This window comes from Argiope bruennichi, chromosome 10 (genome assembly GCF_947563725.1).
Source record: "Argiope bruennichi chromosome 10, qqArgBrue1.1, whole genome shotgun sequence".
Taxonomy (NCBI): domain Eukaryota; kingdom Metazoa; phylum Arthropoda; class Arachnida; order Araneae; family Araneidae; genus Argiope; species Argiope bruennichi.
Window position 1 is genome coordinate 9546968 of NC_079160.1, and position 18023 is coordinate 9564990.

Consider the following 18023-nt stretch of genomic DNA (forward strand, 5'->3'; position numbering starts at 1 on the left):
CTGATACCAATACGCTACACATTAATTGTTTTAAACTATTCAATAAGTGGCGCACCTGTTAATAAAAACCGGAATGAGGATTCTTTTGTATCTTTTATACATGTTTTCAAGAAACGGCATTTTTTATGGCTCATGTGCGGGCTACATCCAAAATAAACAGTGGACTAACTACCAATATATTTCCCTGCACATTTTTGTATATATTCTATTACGGGTCAGGAATTCGTTTACAAAAATAAAGGCCTGTAATGTTGCGACCTACTCTAGATAAATGCAACGGTGGGCATACTTTGTAATTTTGTATTTCGGTGAAATATAAATATACGGAATGCATCGCGATACTGGTGTTCAACTTGCAAAGTCTCATTATGAGTTGTATCATGCTTTGCTCAATACTATTCACTGACAGCAAATTAAAATAATATATAATTTTTTTATGTTTCTTTTTATGCTTATTTTATTTTTGTTTGTACGCAAAAAAATGTATGCTAGTTTAATTAAATATATAAATGTGATTATTGAAATAAAAAAAATCAGTCATTCTATTGCAACATAATTTCATATTACACATGAAACGACGTGTTTGACGAGTGTACTCGTTTTCGCTAAATTTTTTGCGACACAATTTGGATACGCATTTTCTGAGGAGGTCGAAACAGTTAACTGGTTTAAACGTTCTATTGCAAAGGAAGTAGAATGCAATTTCTAAATCTAATTTTCTAAATCTAATTTAAGTAAATTCTATACAATTTCTGGCTCAGAAGGATTTTTTTTTTTTTTTTTTGTGCTCAAAACCATGATTTTTTTTTATTAAAGTAAAGTAATATAATATGGACAAAAGTAATTGCTTTTAACAGAAAGATTTTTTTTTCTGAACCCATTTATTGCTTTTTGAATTTGGTTTATTTTATAAACAAAAAAATTCAAAATTTATTAAGAGGTGAAATAATTCTTAGTAAAACGTGCATTATTAGTCATTAAAATAAACAACAGAATGATATAAGATATGGTTAATTTTTATTATATTTTGGAGGCATTGCAAGCCATTTTTAGTATTTATAATATTCTTATTCAGAACTGTATTAAAAATTAAATAAGTTTGGAATAATTATTAAAAAAGCTAAACTTTCTTAAATTTTTAAAAGAAAAAAAAAGCTTTTCGAAATCAAAGCGAAAGATTCTTTCTAGAAGTGAATTTATTTTTACCGTCAGCAGTTGGTAATATATTATCTCTACAAAATAACAGAAATGATATTTTAATTTCGAAGTTTATCAACAAAGATCGGTATGAATTGACATTTATCTGCATCGATAAACATAACATTTATAATACCGTTTTTATTTTATTGCATTTGAATAACATGATATTTATTATCGTGGAGCATATTTGCCCGGTGGATTTTTTTAAAAAGAATAATAACACAAGTTACAAGATATCTTGAATTAAAATTAATATTATTATGTTTACATTTACAGAAATTTGAAGATTTGGAATACTGGAAGTATTGTATATTCGTCAACAAAAAGAATCGAATACCTCTATAACTTTGTTATTCATTATCGTGTTTTCTCAAAATTTGTGTTGATGGAAATGGCTTAAGGGGATAGGTTTGTTTAGACAGACAAATTGATAAATCGATTTAATTAACATAGTTAATTAACTGCTATTTCGAAATTTTTCCATCACAGAAGTCGAAATTTTTAATAATTTGATTCAGCAGATCTTTTTATGTATATGTATCAAATTTCGTTCCGAAATTCGTCATGGGAACGAACTTCATCAAAATCTCATGTTTGAATTTGTTGATGCTTATAATATTTTCTCTTTGTATATTTCGTAATGAGAAAGTAAAAATGAGAATTTCTGAAGGTGAGAAAATGACGTACAACCGGAGCATTGTGCCCTTTGCTTCTTACGAATGATATGCTACTTCGTCATTATTATGATTACGAATGATTCGGAAGTATGATGAAACGATGTATAAACCGTACTTCCGTAAGTCGCATAAAGGTTACTTTATTACATATCAATATTTCTAGCCTTTCAACTGGATTTTAATGATGACAGCGTTTTTGTAACTTAATTGTAGAAAGTTGCATTCTTAATAGCTTTAAACATTTATTCTATTTATGAAATTTACTCACTGTTAATAATTGAAGATGTTAGGAACTGCGCTCTGTGGCCTTGATGGATGTGATGGAACAGCAGAACTTTTGGAATTGCTGTATTAAATTTTTAAGTCTGTTGTTCAATTTTATTATCACAGTTTTCATAAAACTACAGTCATAAATTCGTTGATTTTTTTTGTTAGCAAATTGATTATTAAATGCAAAAGAAGATTCTAAATTGAAATCTGATTGAGGAGTTTCTTCAATGCTAATTGTAGCATTTAAAATAATTTAATCCTCTTCTCTAAGGGAAAAAAAATGTCTTCATATTTTTCTGATAAAAAATAGGGTCATATGTTTCTTAATTCTTGTTGCACTATATAAAAAAAATCAAACGATTAACCATCAAAATAGCCATATTTGTTTAAATAATCATATACAGGGTGTCTCAAAAATTTTGACCGCGACTTTTATTCCTTAAATATTGATCATAGACATATACGGTAAATTTCAACGTTGCTTAAAAAAAGGTGCAAAATGTTATGAAATCGATTAAAATTTTCAGGTGATTAAACATCAAAAAATATAAAATTTAAATCTTTATACAGACCCCGTACAAAAAATTCCCAGTGAGTAAAATGTGCCCCATCCTCTAATAAGGTCATGCACAAAATTTTAGCAATTTATCACAAAAAGTCTCAAAGATATGATACTACACTATTATTTACACCACTTTTCGATGCCTGGGTACGAGTTCGCAAAAAGGAAAAATCATGTCAGATGTTCGTGTTTTTGGGGTCGTACACAAATTAACAAAGAAAGTAATGATTGAATAAATAAATAATAATTTTGCTATTTATTGGTCCAAAAGTATTAAAAATTTGTAGAAATAATAACTTAAAGGAAAGATTAGATACGTTTTTTTTACATGTACATGTACATGCTATTTTTAAGTTATATTCTGTAATTCATGATATAAAATTTTAAATTATATTTCAGAAAGCATAGATTTTAAAATTTGTGTTTAAAACTAAAGATATAAAGCATATTTTGTGTCCTTATGATGCATTCCTGCGTCGCGTCATCTGCACTGAAGCTCTAAACATTTGCATTTTAATTTGTGATTGATCCTTCACCAAATTTGTTTTAACATATCTGAAATTTTGTACATGACCTTATTAGAGAATGGGGCACATTTTACTCACTGGGATGTTATCTGATAGAGCCAATCAAATATATTTATGAAGCATAAAAAAAATCTATGAATTGTGAAAAATTAGGTCTGCAGTATGTATTTACATTGGATTATAAAATCCATTATTAAATCAATTTAAAATAATAACTTATTTATAATATATTGTAATATTAATTATCCACGTAACTGTTTCCTGTATCTTTCACTTGGCAGGTCCTGTAAAATCATAATTTTTAATGTTACATTTGCTTGAAGTTTATTAGTTCATTGTAATTTATAATAAAAATAAAATGCTTTTCTTTCTTACTAAGGAAATCATTAATTAATAATCATGGTTCATTTTTCAGTAATTTTGTTACATTGGTCCTTTTCCAATTAGTATTTTCGATAAATTCTATTTCCCATTTTAAGTCATGATCAGTTACTTAAAAAGGGCCCATAATGCGATCCACCTATGGCCGAAAATTGTCCCAGTCTACTTCTGGCATTGTGCAATGGAAGCATTCTAAACACAATAGGATATTGTATAAGGTGATACACATTAGAATATCGTTAAAAATAATTTGGAATAATGACTTTGTTGGAATTATTCACATCGTAGTATATTTAATAACAAAAGAAAAAGTTGTGGAACATCATAATACAATTATATTTTGGCATTGATTCCTCTTTCTTTATCTTTAAACATATAGTCATAATTGTATGCCAGTGAAAACATGCAGGCAAAAATATATTAGACATCTTTGCGATGGGCTGTGTTTACTTGCAATACCTAAAATAATGAAAATTCTTGTTTGTAGAATATACCCAAAAATCTTTTGAAAAAAAATTTAAATTAGAGAAAAACCGTACCTAAATAAAATTAGCATCACTGAAAAGTTATTTTTGTTTAAATTTTCAATTAGTATGGAAAGAGTTTTTGTTAAATTAGCCAAACTTACTGATGAAAAACGTTATTAAACATTCGATTAACTTCCAATTGAAAATCTAGGCTAAATTTAAAAAAAAAAAAAAAAACTTTTTCAGTCAGCACTTAAACTCAAGTAACTATCTGCCAAATTTGGTAGCTCCGTTTCCAAAAATGTAACCCTGTGTAGTTCTTTGAACTATTTTTGTACCCCATATATTGCAATTTACTGAAAGGATGTCAGGCTGTAACTTTATCTATTTAACAAAAGCAAGTTTCATTTCCTTCATATGAAATAAAAGACACAAAAAAACACTTGAAACATTTTCATTCATTACATTCATTTTATTAATCACATTTTCAATTCAAATACTTTGGCACGGTATTTTGGCCAAAGAAATACTGATTCAATGTTTAAGTACACAAAGTCGTTGCACAGAGATATTTATAAAACATCACACTCAGCAACATTAAAGTTTCAAAAAGTATCTATTATTTTAAAATATTGCCACCAAAATTTAATGCAAAATACAATTTAAGGATATAGTTATTATTGCGTTTAGCATTCTACGCAACACAGCTGCTATATTTTATTTTATATGACTTATTATTTTCACAATGACTTCAAATATTAAGAATAACAGAGTCAATCCATGTCATGTCTCAGTCCTTTTAACATCTGCCAGCTCATCGTCTTACTTCCATACTATGATGTAAATACCACAAGCAGCACGTTCATGTGATGAATTTCAAAATTATACCGGGACATTGGCATGTATTACAAGACATGGATAGACTCCATTCATTCCAAGCATCTTGAATAGATTAAAAATGAGAGTAAAATTAATATTCTAACTATTTATTAATACTTTTAAAACAATAACAGCTTAAATCGGGATAATTTAAAATATGTACGTAAAGTTGGCTTGCTGTTAACGGAAAACTTTTTATATTATTAAAATAAATTGAAAACATTTTTAATGAATTTCAATACATTAAAGAAATAGAAAAAAATGTTTCTTTTATTTCCAACCAAAGTAAAAGAAATACTTGTAAATGTTTAATTTGGTTGTTCTTTTCTAATGATTATTTGGGTGATAGAATTAAAAATAAAAAGTTCATTTACAAATAGGAACTATCAATGAAAGTATCAGAAATTCCGAAGAAGAGTTACAATAATTTTTAAAAATTTATATTCGAATTTTAATAAAAATTAACTGTTTTTGACTAAACATTTTTTTCTTAATTCAAACAAATCTGTGTTCAAAATTAAAATATAGTCAAATAAAACACTTAATATCTTTTATAATATATTTCCTATTAGAGCATTTATAACTTAATTTAGAATATCATTAAATGTTTTTTATTGCTCTGCAAATCTTTTTAAAAATCGTTTGCTTTGATATTATCAAACTTTCACCGGAATTTTTTCCCCCTGAAAATATTTAAAATCGGTTTGAATCATTTTCGGAAAAAAAGTAGCGATTGAAAATGATATTTCAAAAAATGTTTTCTGCACAAATATTACATCAGATTTCCACTAAAAAAATGGCACTATACATTAACTAAGAACATTTCACAATGTAAGAATTACTATAAAATCTGATTAATTTCGTAACAGTTTTCTCCCTTATAAAAAATAGTCACACTTATATTTAAGTATACGTTTAAAAAGGTGTTCTTCTTAAACAAGTGAGATGAGAAAATAAAATAACAAAAACAGCGCATTATGGAATGCGATATCGTTGAAAATATATATGCAAACTAAAAATTTCAAGATATCAACAAACTATTAGTAAAAGACTTTCATTTACTAAGATCTACTTTAAATAGGCACTATACGAGACAAATACTGAAGTACACATGAAATTCTCGATCTATGTACAAAGATGAAACTTTTTAAACACAAAAACTTGCACACAAATACAACACAAATAATATTGCGAAACTGGAATTTTTTTTCTTCATACAATTAAATAAGCTCTGTACACTCGAAATTTTAATTCAACAAAACATTTCGTTTTTAGGAGAATTAAGAATGTTTAATAAGAAAAACATGCATGAAATATTAGGGAAAAAAAAGCACTACTCGTTAAAGTTTCTTCAGAACAAAAGAATTGTTTTCGCAACTTTAAAATCATAATTAAATGGGTCAGATTTCGTATTCTTTTTTTAAGGGGAAGTTATGTTTATTTATGTATTTAGAAAGTTTTAAATGTTTTTTTAAAATCCAATATAGGAGATTGAAACTATTTGAAGCTATTTATCTCATTAGATGTCAATACAAACAAGGTTTATGTTTTTATTATTCGATAAATCCCTCATTCATCATCTTTAATAAGATATTCTGTATTAGATCACTTCAAGAGTGAAATTATCAAAAGCTATGTTGTGTATTTTGAAAAGTATGCGTTTCTTTTATGCATTATGCATCTTTTTTATGTTTTTTTTTACAGAAGCAATTACAGATTAATTGGTCAAAAAAGAATCCATGCCATAAATTGATAACAGAAAACATTTAATTGGATATCAAGAAATAGAGCTTGCATGATTTTTAAACAAAATGAAACACAAAGAAAAATAATTTTTTAAGCGGGATTTTCTGAAAGGGATGAAAAGGCCTTAGTTTTAATTTATATCAGAAAATAATAATAAGGAAATAGAAGCGAGATGAACAGTTTGTTAATATTTAGGATATCGTCTCAATAAATATAGCTGAACTATTCTAGAAACAGTATTAGTTTTGTAATTTAGAACAATACAATGTGGTTACATTAAACTAGCGAGTAAAGAGATCCGTTATTTTGCTATAAAGCCCAGTAGAGACTTTACCTGAAGAGTTTATAATGGAACTATTTATTTGTTAACGAATTAAAATAGTTGTAAACAAAGAGATTAATAAAAAATTAAAACAAAGAGATCAATAAAAAATTATTTGGGTTATAAAAACGTCTTGGTGTATTTCTTATCTGAATGTATTTTTAAATATGACCGGTTAGCGGACAATAATTGGTATGATTTTTTTTTTCTTTCTTCTTTCGTCCAAAAAAAAAAAAAAAAGAACTGGAAGCCAGAAGAATTTTTATATTCTGAGGTAATACCGAAAAGGGAAAGAAGGAACTGACAACTTTTCTTTGTCCTATTTGAGAAATGGAAAACCAATTTTTTGTAACAATTTTTACTGGAAGCTGTTGAAAATTAAAATTGCTTTAAAAAAAATGGGAAATCATCTGATATTTATAAGAAAGGTCTCAGAATATTTCGTGTTTTTCTTTTTGTTGAGTTAGAGTAGAACGTAGAAATATGCTTTACGAATGTTTAAACTAACATTTAAAAAACAGCTTTAAAACACTTAATAGGATGAAACGTTTAAAAAACGCTTTTAAAACAGAAACTGGCCCGCTAGGATCGAATTTTCTGGGCAGTTTGGGTCGGATCAGTAATGAAAGAGTTAAGTATTTTTTTATTTTTTTTATTTAACAAAAAGATGGGGATAAAGTGAGAACAAGAAAGAATTACTATAGGAATGTTAGTCTTGAGGAGTACCTAGACATAAATTATTTTCTTTTGTAGACTGACTTTACATTTTTACAACCAATTTGCACAAAAGGAGATAAAAAGATAGAAAGAAGAGAAAAATATTATTATATCTAAGGCGCTTTTTATTTTTGCTAAACCACTGCCTGTTCCTGCACCATCCCTTAACACGGAACGGCTATTTTCGTTGTAAACGGTATGGTATTTAATCTGCGTATAATTTTTTATTAACATCTTAGAGTAAATAAAAGTACTAGAGGTGATATCCCTTACAATATTGTGTCTTGCTATGGGAATATCAGAGGCAGTTTTTCTCACAGGAGCCAGCTCTTGCTTTGATTCTGAAGTACCTCAGGTATATTCAACGAACCACGTATTAAGCCACTGGATAGTGGAAGAGCATTATGTTTGCTTTTGGGCTGAAATTTGTCACTGAATAGCTGGTAAATAGCTTTGTGAATAAGCTTAGCAGATGTTTGGAATTAAATTTCTTTGCAGTGGAAAAAATCCAAGTTTCCACTCTCATTCACTCAAAGATTTTTGTAACATCTGGGAATATCACTTTGTTAGGGAAGTCATTGAAGAAATCTTATTTATTGTGTAAGTCGCTCCAAGGAATCGATGTAATTGATAATTTCTGTTGAAATCAAAGCTAATAAGGCTGAAATGCAGATGATCTGTCTGGTATGTACAAAAGGCCGATCAGAGTCATCATCATTTCTCCAGAGTGGTACAGCAGCTCATGAGTATGACTATGTCTTGTCTAATCAGCACACATATGTTTAATAATAAAGAAGAACTATTGTCGCAACGATTCGAGCCAGCTGTCAGCAAAAAAATGTCTCAGATGAATAAAGAAGCTTTTAACATAAAACCAGTAAGATCACACATGTGCAGAGAAAAAGAAACACTGTTGAATAAGTATATTAGTTCAAAATTTCAAGTTTAACCCAAATTAACCTAAATAAATATTCATAATCGGTGGTTCTGTAAATGTTTCATTTTTCGCATTTCCGATTCCAAATCGTAATTTTGTGGACGCCAGTTTTATCTTCATTTTATAGATGAAATTTTATTTTGTTTAGTCGAATATCACAGCCAAAACAATACTCATCTGCCCCTTGGGACAACCTGAAGCTTTATTGTTCGTGACGTTCTATGTTTAATATATAAATAATGTTGTTTCTTTTATATACTGAAAATTAAACATCTCCTACACGTTTATAACAAGAAAAAATATCCCGTTTTGCTCATAACTGTATATTTAAGGAAGAAATCGTGGCTTCTTAAACTCTGCGTCACGACCCAGACTTTTCAGCATATGTAAGTAGAAATACAACAAGGCTTAAAAAGTTTCCCAAAAATTAGCTAAATAAGTATTTTAAATGAATTTTATTTCGGTATTTCATTTTTTTTATTTGTTTTACTTCGCGACAAATTTTTCTGACCTTTTTTTAGCTTTCCTTAAAAAGGGGATATGGGACCTGGACAAATTTTGAAGCCTTGCATAAAAATATTCCCTGATTCGTGAGATGTTGTAATGATGTTAAAGTGATTTATCATTTTAGAAGCTCATATAAAAATTCGCTTCAGAAAAATTTACCCCAAGACATTTATTTGATTACATGTTTTTTTAGTGAATAGTTATTAAAAATGCATGTTCTTCATTAATTCCTTACCTGTGTTATTTTCGCTACTGTCTAATTAAATGAAATCTTCTGTTTTTAAAATGTATTTTAGCATTGATTTAACAATGTGTCCATAAAGCACTTGAGATTGATTTTTCATGGATTACCGGTCATTTTTGTTTCTAGTTATAGCATTTGTGTATGACTTGATATTAGATTATAAGTTTAAATTGACAATAATTCGTTGCACGAACCACGATTGGGCACCACAGGTAAGGGATTCATTTTTTAACAAACATCAGCTGATAATATGAAATCACATACAATAATTTTAGTTATTATGATTAGTAAGCTTTAGATTTAATGATGAATATCAACAGGAGTAAATTATCAACAATTTATGAAATGAATTATCAACATCCATGAATATGATATAAATTATCTAGAAAATTTTTTAAATGTTTATTACTTGCAATTTAAAAAAAAAAATAAGATAGCAGTATATTTTTATATTGATTCTTCAAATAGGTTAAATTTGTACAGATACTTAGAAGATTAAAAAATTTAATTATTAATAGCTAAAAAAAGTCACAAACTTCAGGCTGATTTATGGATGGCGTAGCTAGAGTTCATACTTCTGGAAATGGTTATATTATTATGGGTATACAGTCTATCCTATACAAATGTAATTTAATAAATTTTATAAAAACAGTCTTTAATAATACTGTATTTATGCTAAAAAATAATAAACGTTTTATTCAAATTATTTCTACTTTTTAGAATTTTATTTTCAATCCCTCGTTATATATATTAGAGAATCGAATTAATTTATACTTCAAATTCACTACTAAGTGGGACCACTAGTACGGAATCGAAATTTAATTACATTAATCAATTTATCAATAACAAATTTCCAAAAAAATATAAATAATATATATATTCTAGAATACATACGCTTTCTGGTATTCAAAGTTTAAAACTCTAGAACATCAGAAGGCGAATGTAAAATAGATTACAAAATTCCATCTGTACAAAAATGAAACAAATCAAGTTAAATAATTAAAATTAAAATAGAATATATAGCAATATATAAACATTTTCTTACAATTAGTAATGATTTTTTAATAAAACCTCGTTTACTAATAAATGAGATAAAATAAGATTGTAAGAATGCGACGAACTATAACATAAAATGCAATACACGAGCTCCAATTTTATACATGTTCAAAATACAGTCAAATATTACGATTGTATTGTTAATCAAGAAAAAATGCCGCTGCAAAATCATCGTCGTTTAATTTCTAACGAAGGCACTGATTAAACAAAAGTAAGCTTCCCCAAAACGTACTTCCTCTAGCTGGGCCACTGCGATTTAGAGAATCAGGGAATTCACATCGAAATATCAATCTAAAAATTTAAGAATATTCATAATAACATAGAGTTAAAAAAATTAAATTCATATTATCTTAAAATATACTTTTTAAATTTTAATGAGGGTTGGGTCGAAATAATTTTACATACAAAAATTCGATTTTAGCATTTGTACATATTTTTGCGATACGTTTGTACTATTTGAAATAAGACACGAACCATTTATTGCTATTTAAAGCGGAACCGAAAACAACGTTTCTTGCTAAAATCTTACAGACTAATGGTTCCGTTTACTCTAACACTTTCGTTATCGTCGGACGGTCCTCATGGATGCCGTTATAAAGAACAAGATATATATGAAGTCAACAGTCATTCGATGTAGTTACAACTTGAAATTCGCAGAGAAGAAAATCTTTATGGACTAAGCCTACAAGAAAAAGTCACAGGAAAATACAATTTTGTTCACATACACAGAGTAGAAGTCCTTCTCTTCGTTTCTTTTTTAACGTTCTAAATACAACTTATTGCTTTTCCGTTGAGTTGAATGGAAATTTCGAACACTTGGCATAGCTGGAAGCACTAAATACATGCCGACGTCTATCCTACGAACTAATTTTCCTAATCCTGAAAAAAAGAAACATATACATATTAGAAATCAGATTTAGAATGAAAGCAAGAGAAATCACATCACCAAAACAATAAATCAGTTTTCAAAAGTTTTAATTCTTAACCTTAAATTAACTATCTAGATTTGCTTTTCTGCGACCAAACGTCCTCAATGTATTTGCCCTTACTTATCTTAGGGTGGCGAAAATATTGCCTACATTTAAATATGTAAAATATAAAGCAGAATGTTATTTTGAAATATACATACATATATATATATATATATATATATATATATATGTATATGTAGTGACGAGCGCCTGTTGGCGAGCGCCATCTGCTGGTTGTTAGACGGAGTTGACGCTGGTTAGACGGAGAGCAGATCAGACGGATCTGGACGAGAGTGAATACGTAGCAGATCAGACGGATCTGGACAAAAGTAAAGACGTGTCAGATCAGACGGATCTGGACGAAAGTAAAGACGAGACGTATTCGACGAAATCTACTGAATGTTCAATTCTTTTATGTTAATGTATATATATCCTAAATGTCCTAATCGTCCTAAATGTAATTAAATGTGCGTTCTAAAATAGTAGTGATTTCTGAGTCCTACATATATATATATATATATTTTCATCAAAATTATTATATTTAATATTATTATTATTATTATTTATTTTATTATTTATATTTTAATTAACTATCATATATATTAATAAATCTGATAATAATTAATGATTTTTTTAATATGCTTTTACTTGAGTTTTGTTTGTAAAGGTAATTGTAATTAATTTTTTGTTCATTTGCTGGAGTGCAGGAGTTTCGAAATTTGGAATTCACGGGAGTATTTCTTGATGAAAATGCCCTTTTTTAAGGTTTTCTTAATTTATTTATCGATTAATTTAACTTAATTTTAATTCTGCATATTTTTCGCCATTTTAGAAGAAATGAGTTCCGAGATTCTACATTTATTACAGTGAATTATAAATTAAAGACGTATAGATGCAGAAAAATAATTTAAATAAATTTCCACTTTTTAGTTCACTAATAAAAACGCGATTTCAAATTTTTTTTCCAAATTTTATTATTTTTATTTCACTATCCTCTCCTCTACCATGCTTAATTGCAAACATAAGGTTCTCAAAACACCGTATCTGGTTTTCTCCATACCATTTACGTCTTTTGATGTCAAAGATATAGAATAAGTGGAAATTTCCAAAACTGCGGAAGATTATCAATATTCTCATTTGCAAAATCTAAACGCTTTTGCACTTTGACAAGTGATATGTGTGGCATTCTATGAGTTAAGCGACTATGGTACCCAGATTTTCACAAAATTTTTCGTATTTCTCATCATGAAGATTTTTTTCTTTTTTCAAATACATTTCTAAACCCATTTTTAATTTAAGATGAAGTTATCCTAGAGTTTAGACGTTATCTTTAAATGTATCTTTTTCATGGACAGCCAACTTAGATAGGAGTCATTAGAGGCTTCAAGATATCAATCATTACAATTCGTCGAAATCCGTTACCTCTTTGGATAGAAGGGTGAATTTTTCTGACAGTGTTGCCAATTTTCCAAAGAAATTTTGTCTGCATTCCTTAATTTTAAGATAATCACTCTTTTCCTTTCATTTCAATTTTAACTCAATTCTCCCAAAAGTACTTTCATTTTTACTTGCATTAAATAAGGGACTGTAAGAAAAAGGAAATTTAACTTGAGAATATTTTTTTAATTCTATTAATATATGTAAAATTTTGTTGGGGCTTTAAAATTTAATTAATTAAACATAACCAAATAAGTTATCTTTCTATAATTGTTACAGTGAATTGTGCAAGGAATAAAATAAATAAAAATGTAATTATCATTAAAATAGGTTTTCTTTTATTCTTGAATATTTGCTATATGTTTATAAACAGATTTTTTTATCCTGGCAAGCGTACATATTATATATTCTCCGACTTGCTTCAAATTTTAAGGGCGTTAGCCAATAAGAAATTAACTCATGATTATGTTACTCAAGCGAAAGCCACAAGTACTCATATACTTTAGGCGGCATGTGTTTCTGTCGTTTGAAACGGCCCTGCTTTATAGCCCCAATGTGTCTCAACGTATCACGTGAGTCATTCTCAACACAATTATAAGTACCCAATCTCCCTGAAGACCGCCACGTGCCGGCATTCATCAAAATCCAGTCGACCGCTTGGTGAACGAATATGCATTGCAGATGTTACCGATACAACATTAACATACACTTGAACGAATCAATTGTATTCATCACTTCCTTTTGAATTCACAAAAATCTTTTTTCTAATTCGCCGATAGCATTTTTGATTAAAATAGAGTGCGGTGGTAGTTTGTTAAAATACTTCAATTTAAATAAAATACTCAACAAATAAAAATTCATACCAGTTAATTTACTTTACTTGATTTGAAAAGATTTCGAGTGCTATTTCAGACTTAAAAATTAACAGTATCAATTTCAATTTGCGAAAAGTAAACAACAATTAAAAAAAAAAAAACTACTCATATACTTTATAAAATATTTAGCCAAACTAGCATTCTGAAAAAAAGATCATGTGATGCAGAAAAATACGAAAGTTATTTTAGAAAATGCAAATATTTTACTATTATTACATCATTAAAAAATTGAAAGCTTCAACATTTTAATTTTAAAAAATGAATTTGTAAATTAGGAAAGTAAAACCGATTATCTTAATTTATTAATTTTACACTATATAAAAAAATTGAAATGTATGCTAATTCTGAGAATTTTGCTTCAACTAAAAAAAATAATTCCAATATAGTTTTGCTTTTTTGGTGGTAAAAAGATAATTTTATGATTAAAAATGCAGTTAGAATGTTCTGGCATATATTATCTTTTTATTTTCTAAATATTCTTTTGATACTTCATTCATTCTGAAGAAAGCATCGGATACTCTTTGGCATTCCGATATGTATGCTTGCCTTTTATAAACTGTTGATTCATAGTTTTATCACTAAATCGAATTCTGATTAATTTTTTTTTTTTAAGTTTTAGGCAATGAGAGTTACAATATTAAAGATATTATGAAATGAGATTTTTAATGTATAAAAAGTTAAAGATATGAGACATGAAGCTATTTTCATCATGAACAATTCGAAGTAATCTAGTTAATATTACTTGATCAAATTTGAATAAGTATATATCAACTAAAAAAATTTAACAAAATTAGCAAAAATAATAATAATAATAATCATACCACCATCAATAACATTTTGCTAGTAATTGTACATTTAATTTTAGTAGAGAATCATGGCAATAATTTTGGACAGAAAAAAAAAAAAAATTCTTCAAAAATTAATTTTTACATACAGCGGAATCAAATTTCATAAATATCTTTGACTTTCGCAATTTCTTTACTAAAAACGATAATCAAATCCAAATTTTCAAAAAATCACTCCTGTAGGTCTTTTCTGTCTCTTTGAGAGACAAAGTAAATAATAGTAAAAAAATCCGGGTAGAATTTTCAAATATAACCTAAGGGTACGTAAACACATCTGTCAAAGACCAAAATGGTTATTTATATGGTGCCAGATACCACAGAAAACATACGAAAACCTTTACGAGGATCGTCTGCTATTCCTGGAGGGAACAAAAGTGCTCCAGCTGTTCCCACCAAAATAAAACTGTAGCTCTACACCACCCCTAGGGGGCTGCCGAGAAACCATTCCTTTGATTGCTTATTTAGCGATTCGGACGGATGGTGCAGGTGCAATCCTTTGGATGCCACGTGAGCCGCCCGAAGAAATACATCTGGGACTTCCTTTTTTCCTGCCAGCGAAAATAAAACAAGGGAGACTGAATTTTACAAAATGCCATTCGTCACTTCCTCGGTGATAATGGATTTCCTTAAAATACTGAGGTCGTTGACCTTCTAAATGAAAATTCGTTTGATAGTCAATATTTAAACCAGCAGAAAACAATGTGAATTGCATCGTCGTTCCGTTAAATTTAAACAGTCGATAGAGTTTGACATTATATGTCATGATGCATTTGTCTAATTGATCCAGATTTTTTTTTAATTACAATGAAAAAAAAACTTTAAAAATATTAATATTTTATTTTGGTTTTAATGAAGACAAGTATTTTATTTTTGTAAAATTAACTGTAGACAGAACATTAAAAAAAATCTAAAATTTTGAAGAATGAAAAAATCTTCCCCATTGCATTTGAAACTAATTCAAATATTGAAATAATCAGAAATAGGCAAAAAATTTGAAATAATGAGAAAACAAAACAAAACAAAAAACCCTGATCATCTCCACATTGCCATACGTGAATAGATATGAATTAAATATGTAAAATTAAGTCGAAATTCTAAAATATTTTCCCTTCTACTTTTTTTACAAATACTTTTCATCGTTAAGTATGAAAAAAAAAAATTAATTTTTTTTGAGAAATTAAAAAAAGTTTATATGATATACATCTGGGAGAACACGTTTCAAAAAAGATATTTTTTTTTATCAATGTTGACAAAAATGTTACAATAATTTAACTTCAAACTAGTACGATATTTAATAATCTTTAATTTGAAAAGAAACTGACAATCGAGCAGAAAAATCTGATATTATCCCGTCCCCTCCAATTGTTTGGAAAGTAGTCTAGTAGTGCTGCCATCTAGAGGAAATGCTGACAATAACTTTATCATTGTAATAAACTTTTTATTACAGAATATCATCGAATATAATTAATTATTAAATCAAGAATTCATTCTCATTATCTAAATAAGTTACTAGCTCTAAAATTGGTTGTATGTTGAAGTTTGATGAATGGGTAAATTTTCTAGGGACTTTTCTAAATTTCGTCAAAGAGCCTGAGATAAATACATTTTTCTATAGATGAAGTTCCATATATGATGTAATTCATATTAGGATTTAAAGGTAGAATGAAGATAGTTTTTTTTTTTTTTACTAATCCATTTCAATCTTTTTTTTTTTTTTCGTTTTTCTTCTACTGTGGAGAAACAATCTTGAACGATTCAGTGAAAAGTCTTAGTCACCATCAGGAATTATAGAAAGTACTTATAGTTGTTATATTTTTTAGAGCGAACAGAAAAGGAAACTAAAAAATTGTTTAATTTTTGTTTAAGAATTTTTGGAGCATACATGAATATTTTTAGTGTATACATATTTTTAAAAATATCCGATAATATTAATATGGGAATAATTTTTGGAATTCAAATACAAAACATTTATATGATCAATCAGCAATAGCATATAATTCCAAAAATTAAATATATAGCAACAGCTTCTAGAAGGACATCGTTTTCTTATTGTAAACTATAATGTCAATGAATTAGTTAAATTTGTCGTTATTATTATATTAATGCTTATAAACTTTAAGTAAGTTAATAGAAAAAGAAAGTATCATGACTAAGTGCCAAATAACTTTTGTATACAAACTTCACCAAAATCAAAGCTTCTTAAATGATAGAATCCGATTCAAGGTCAGTGCAAGGGGATAGCTCGAAATAATAAATAAAAGTCCACAAATTATTTCCCAAGTGCATTTATTAATTGAAATGTCCGGGCAAAGTTAAGCAAATGTAAACAAATTTGATACCAAATATGCAGAGTGCAAATTCAAGCGTTTAAATTCTACAAAAAATGAAAATTAATTTTCAGTACTATCTATTCATTTGTATTTTAAGCATCTATAATTAATTAACGTAATAATATATTTACAGTTGTTACGATTCTCCCAGAAGGGGAAAAGGGCGATCTCCACTTCGTCAAATAAAGCACAGGGTAACGTAAAACGTAACGGTAAAGTAAATGTCGAGAAGTCGTCACATAAGTAAACGGGTACCCGCTAGTCCTAGATTAACAGAATACCTGACGGAGCTGCAATGATTCCATTTTCGATGACGATCAATATCTCCTGCCAGAGGAATCAGCATCTGTGCCTTTGATGACAACTAAGTAAATGTTATAGTCGCTGCGGTCCGAGTATTCGATGTCACCCAGGAGCCAAGACAGGACGGATGCTATCATTCAATATTTATAATGAGGGGTAACAAATAACACTGAGTCTTGAACGTCTTATAGCTAAATCTGCCTTGCCTCGACCTTAAATAGCTTAGAATACACGAATTATGGAGTCAAGAAAAATTAAAAGCAAGCGTTGCTATTGTTTCTTTAATATTCGAATGTAAAAATTAATCCAGAAGCTATTTTGAGATGAAGTAAATATGTTTTTTCATCAGTTATTAATGGCAAAAATATTTTTTTATTCATATATGGATTCGGAGAAAAAACGCCATCACAGAAATTAGGCATCTAGTGAAAAAGTAACAGAAATAACGATCTCAATGTAGATTTATTTTCCAAACTATAAAATGACACCAATATAACATAAAATGAACCAAAATAATATTGCATGTAAAAAGTTAAAAGATGAATCATCTGTAAAAATTAAATATACTTTCTGGTATACACCTTTTTTTTTTTTTTTTTCTTTTTATTATATTAATTTATACGAATAGAATTAGCTAAAAAATTTTGAATATCAAAATGATTTTAAGTTTCATTCTTTTTTTTTTTTCTTCTTTTTTTTTCCTTTTCTTCTTTTTTTTTATCTCATTCGTAAGATTTTATTTCATATTTCAAATTTTGTTTATTTTGTTC

General features: G+C 28.0%; 1 protein-coding gene across 1 annotated transcript in view; it reads right to left on the reverse strand.

Annotated features, from left to right (window-relative positions):
* Positions 1-4535: 4535 nt before the first annotated feature.
* LOC129988556 (uncharacterized) overlaps positions 4536-18023 on the reverse strand; it is a 67110-nt gene continuing 53622 nt past the window's right edge. Inside the window, exon 2 of the mRNA XM_056096806.1 lies at positions 4536-11371. Coding sequence (XP_055952781.1) covers positions 11366-11371 — 6 coding nt within the window. The 3' untranslated portion in view covers positions 4536-11365. The remainder of the gene's footprint in view (positions 11372-18023) is intronic.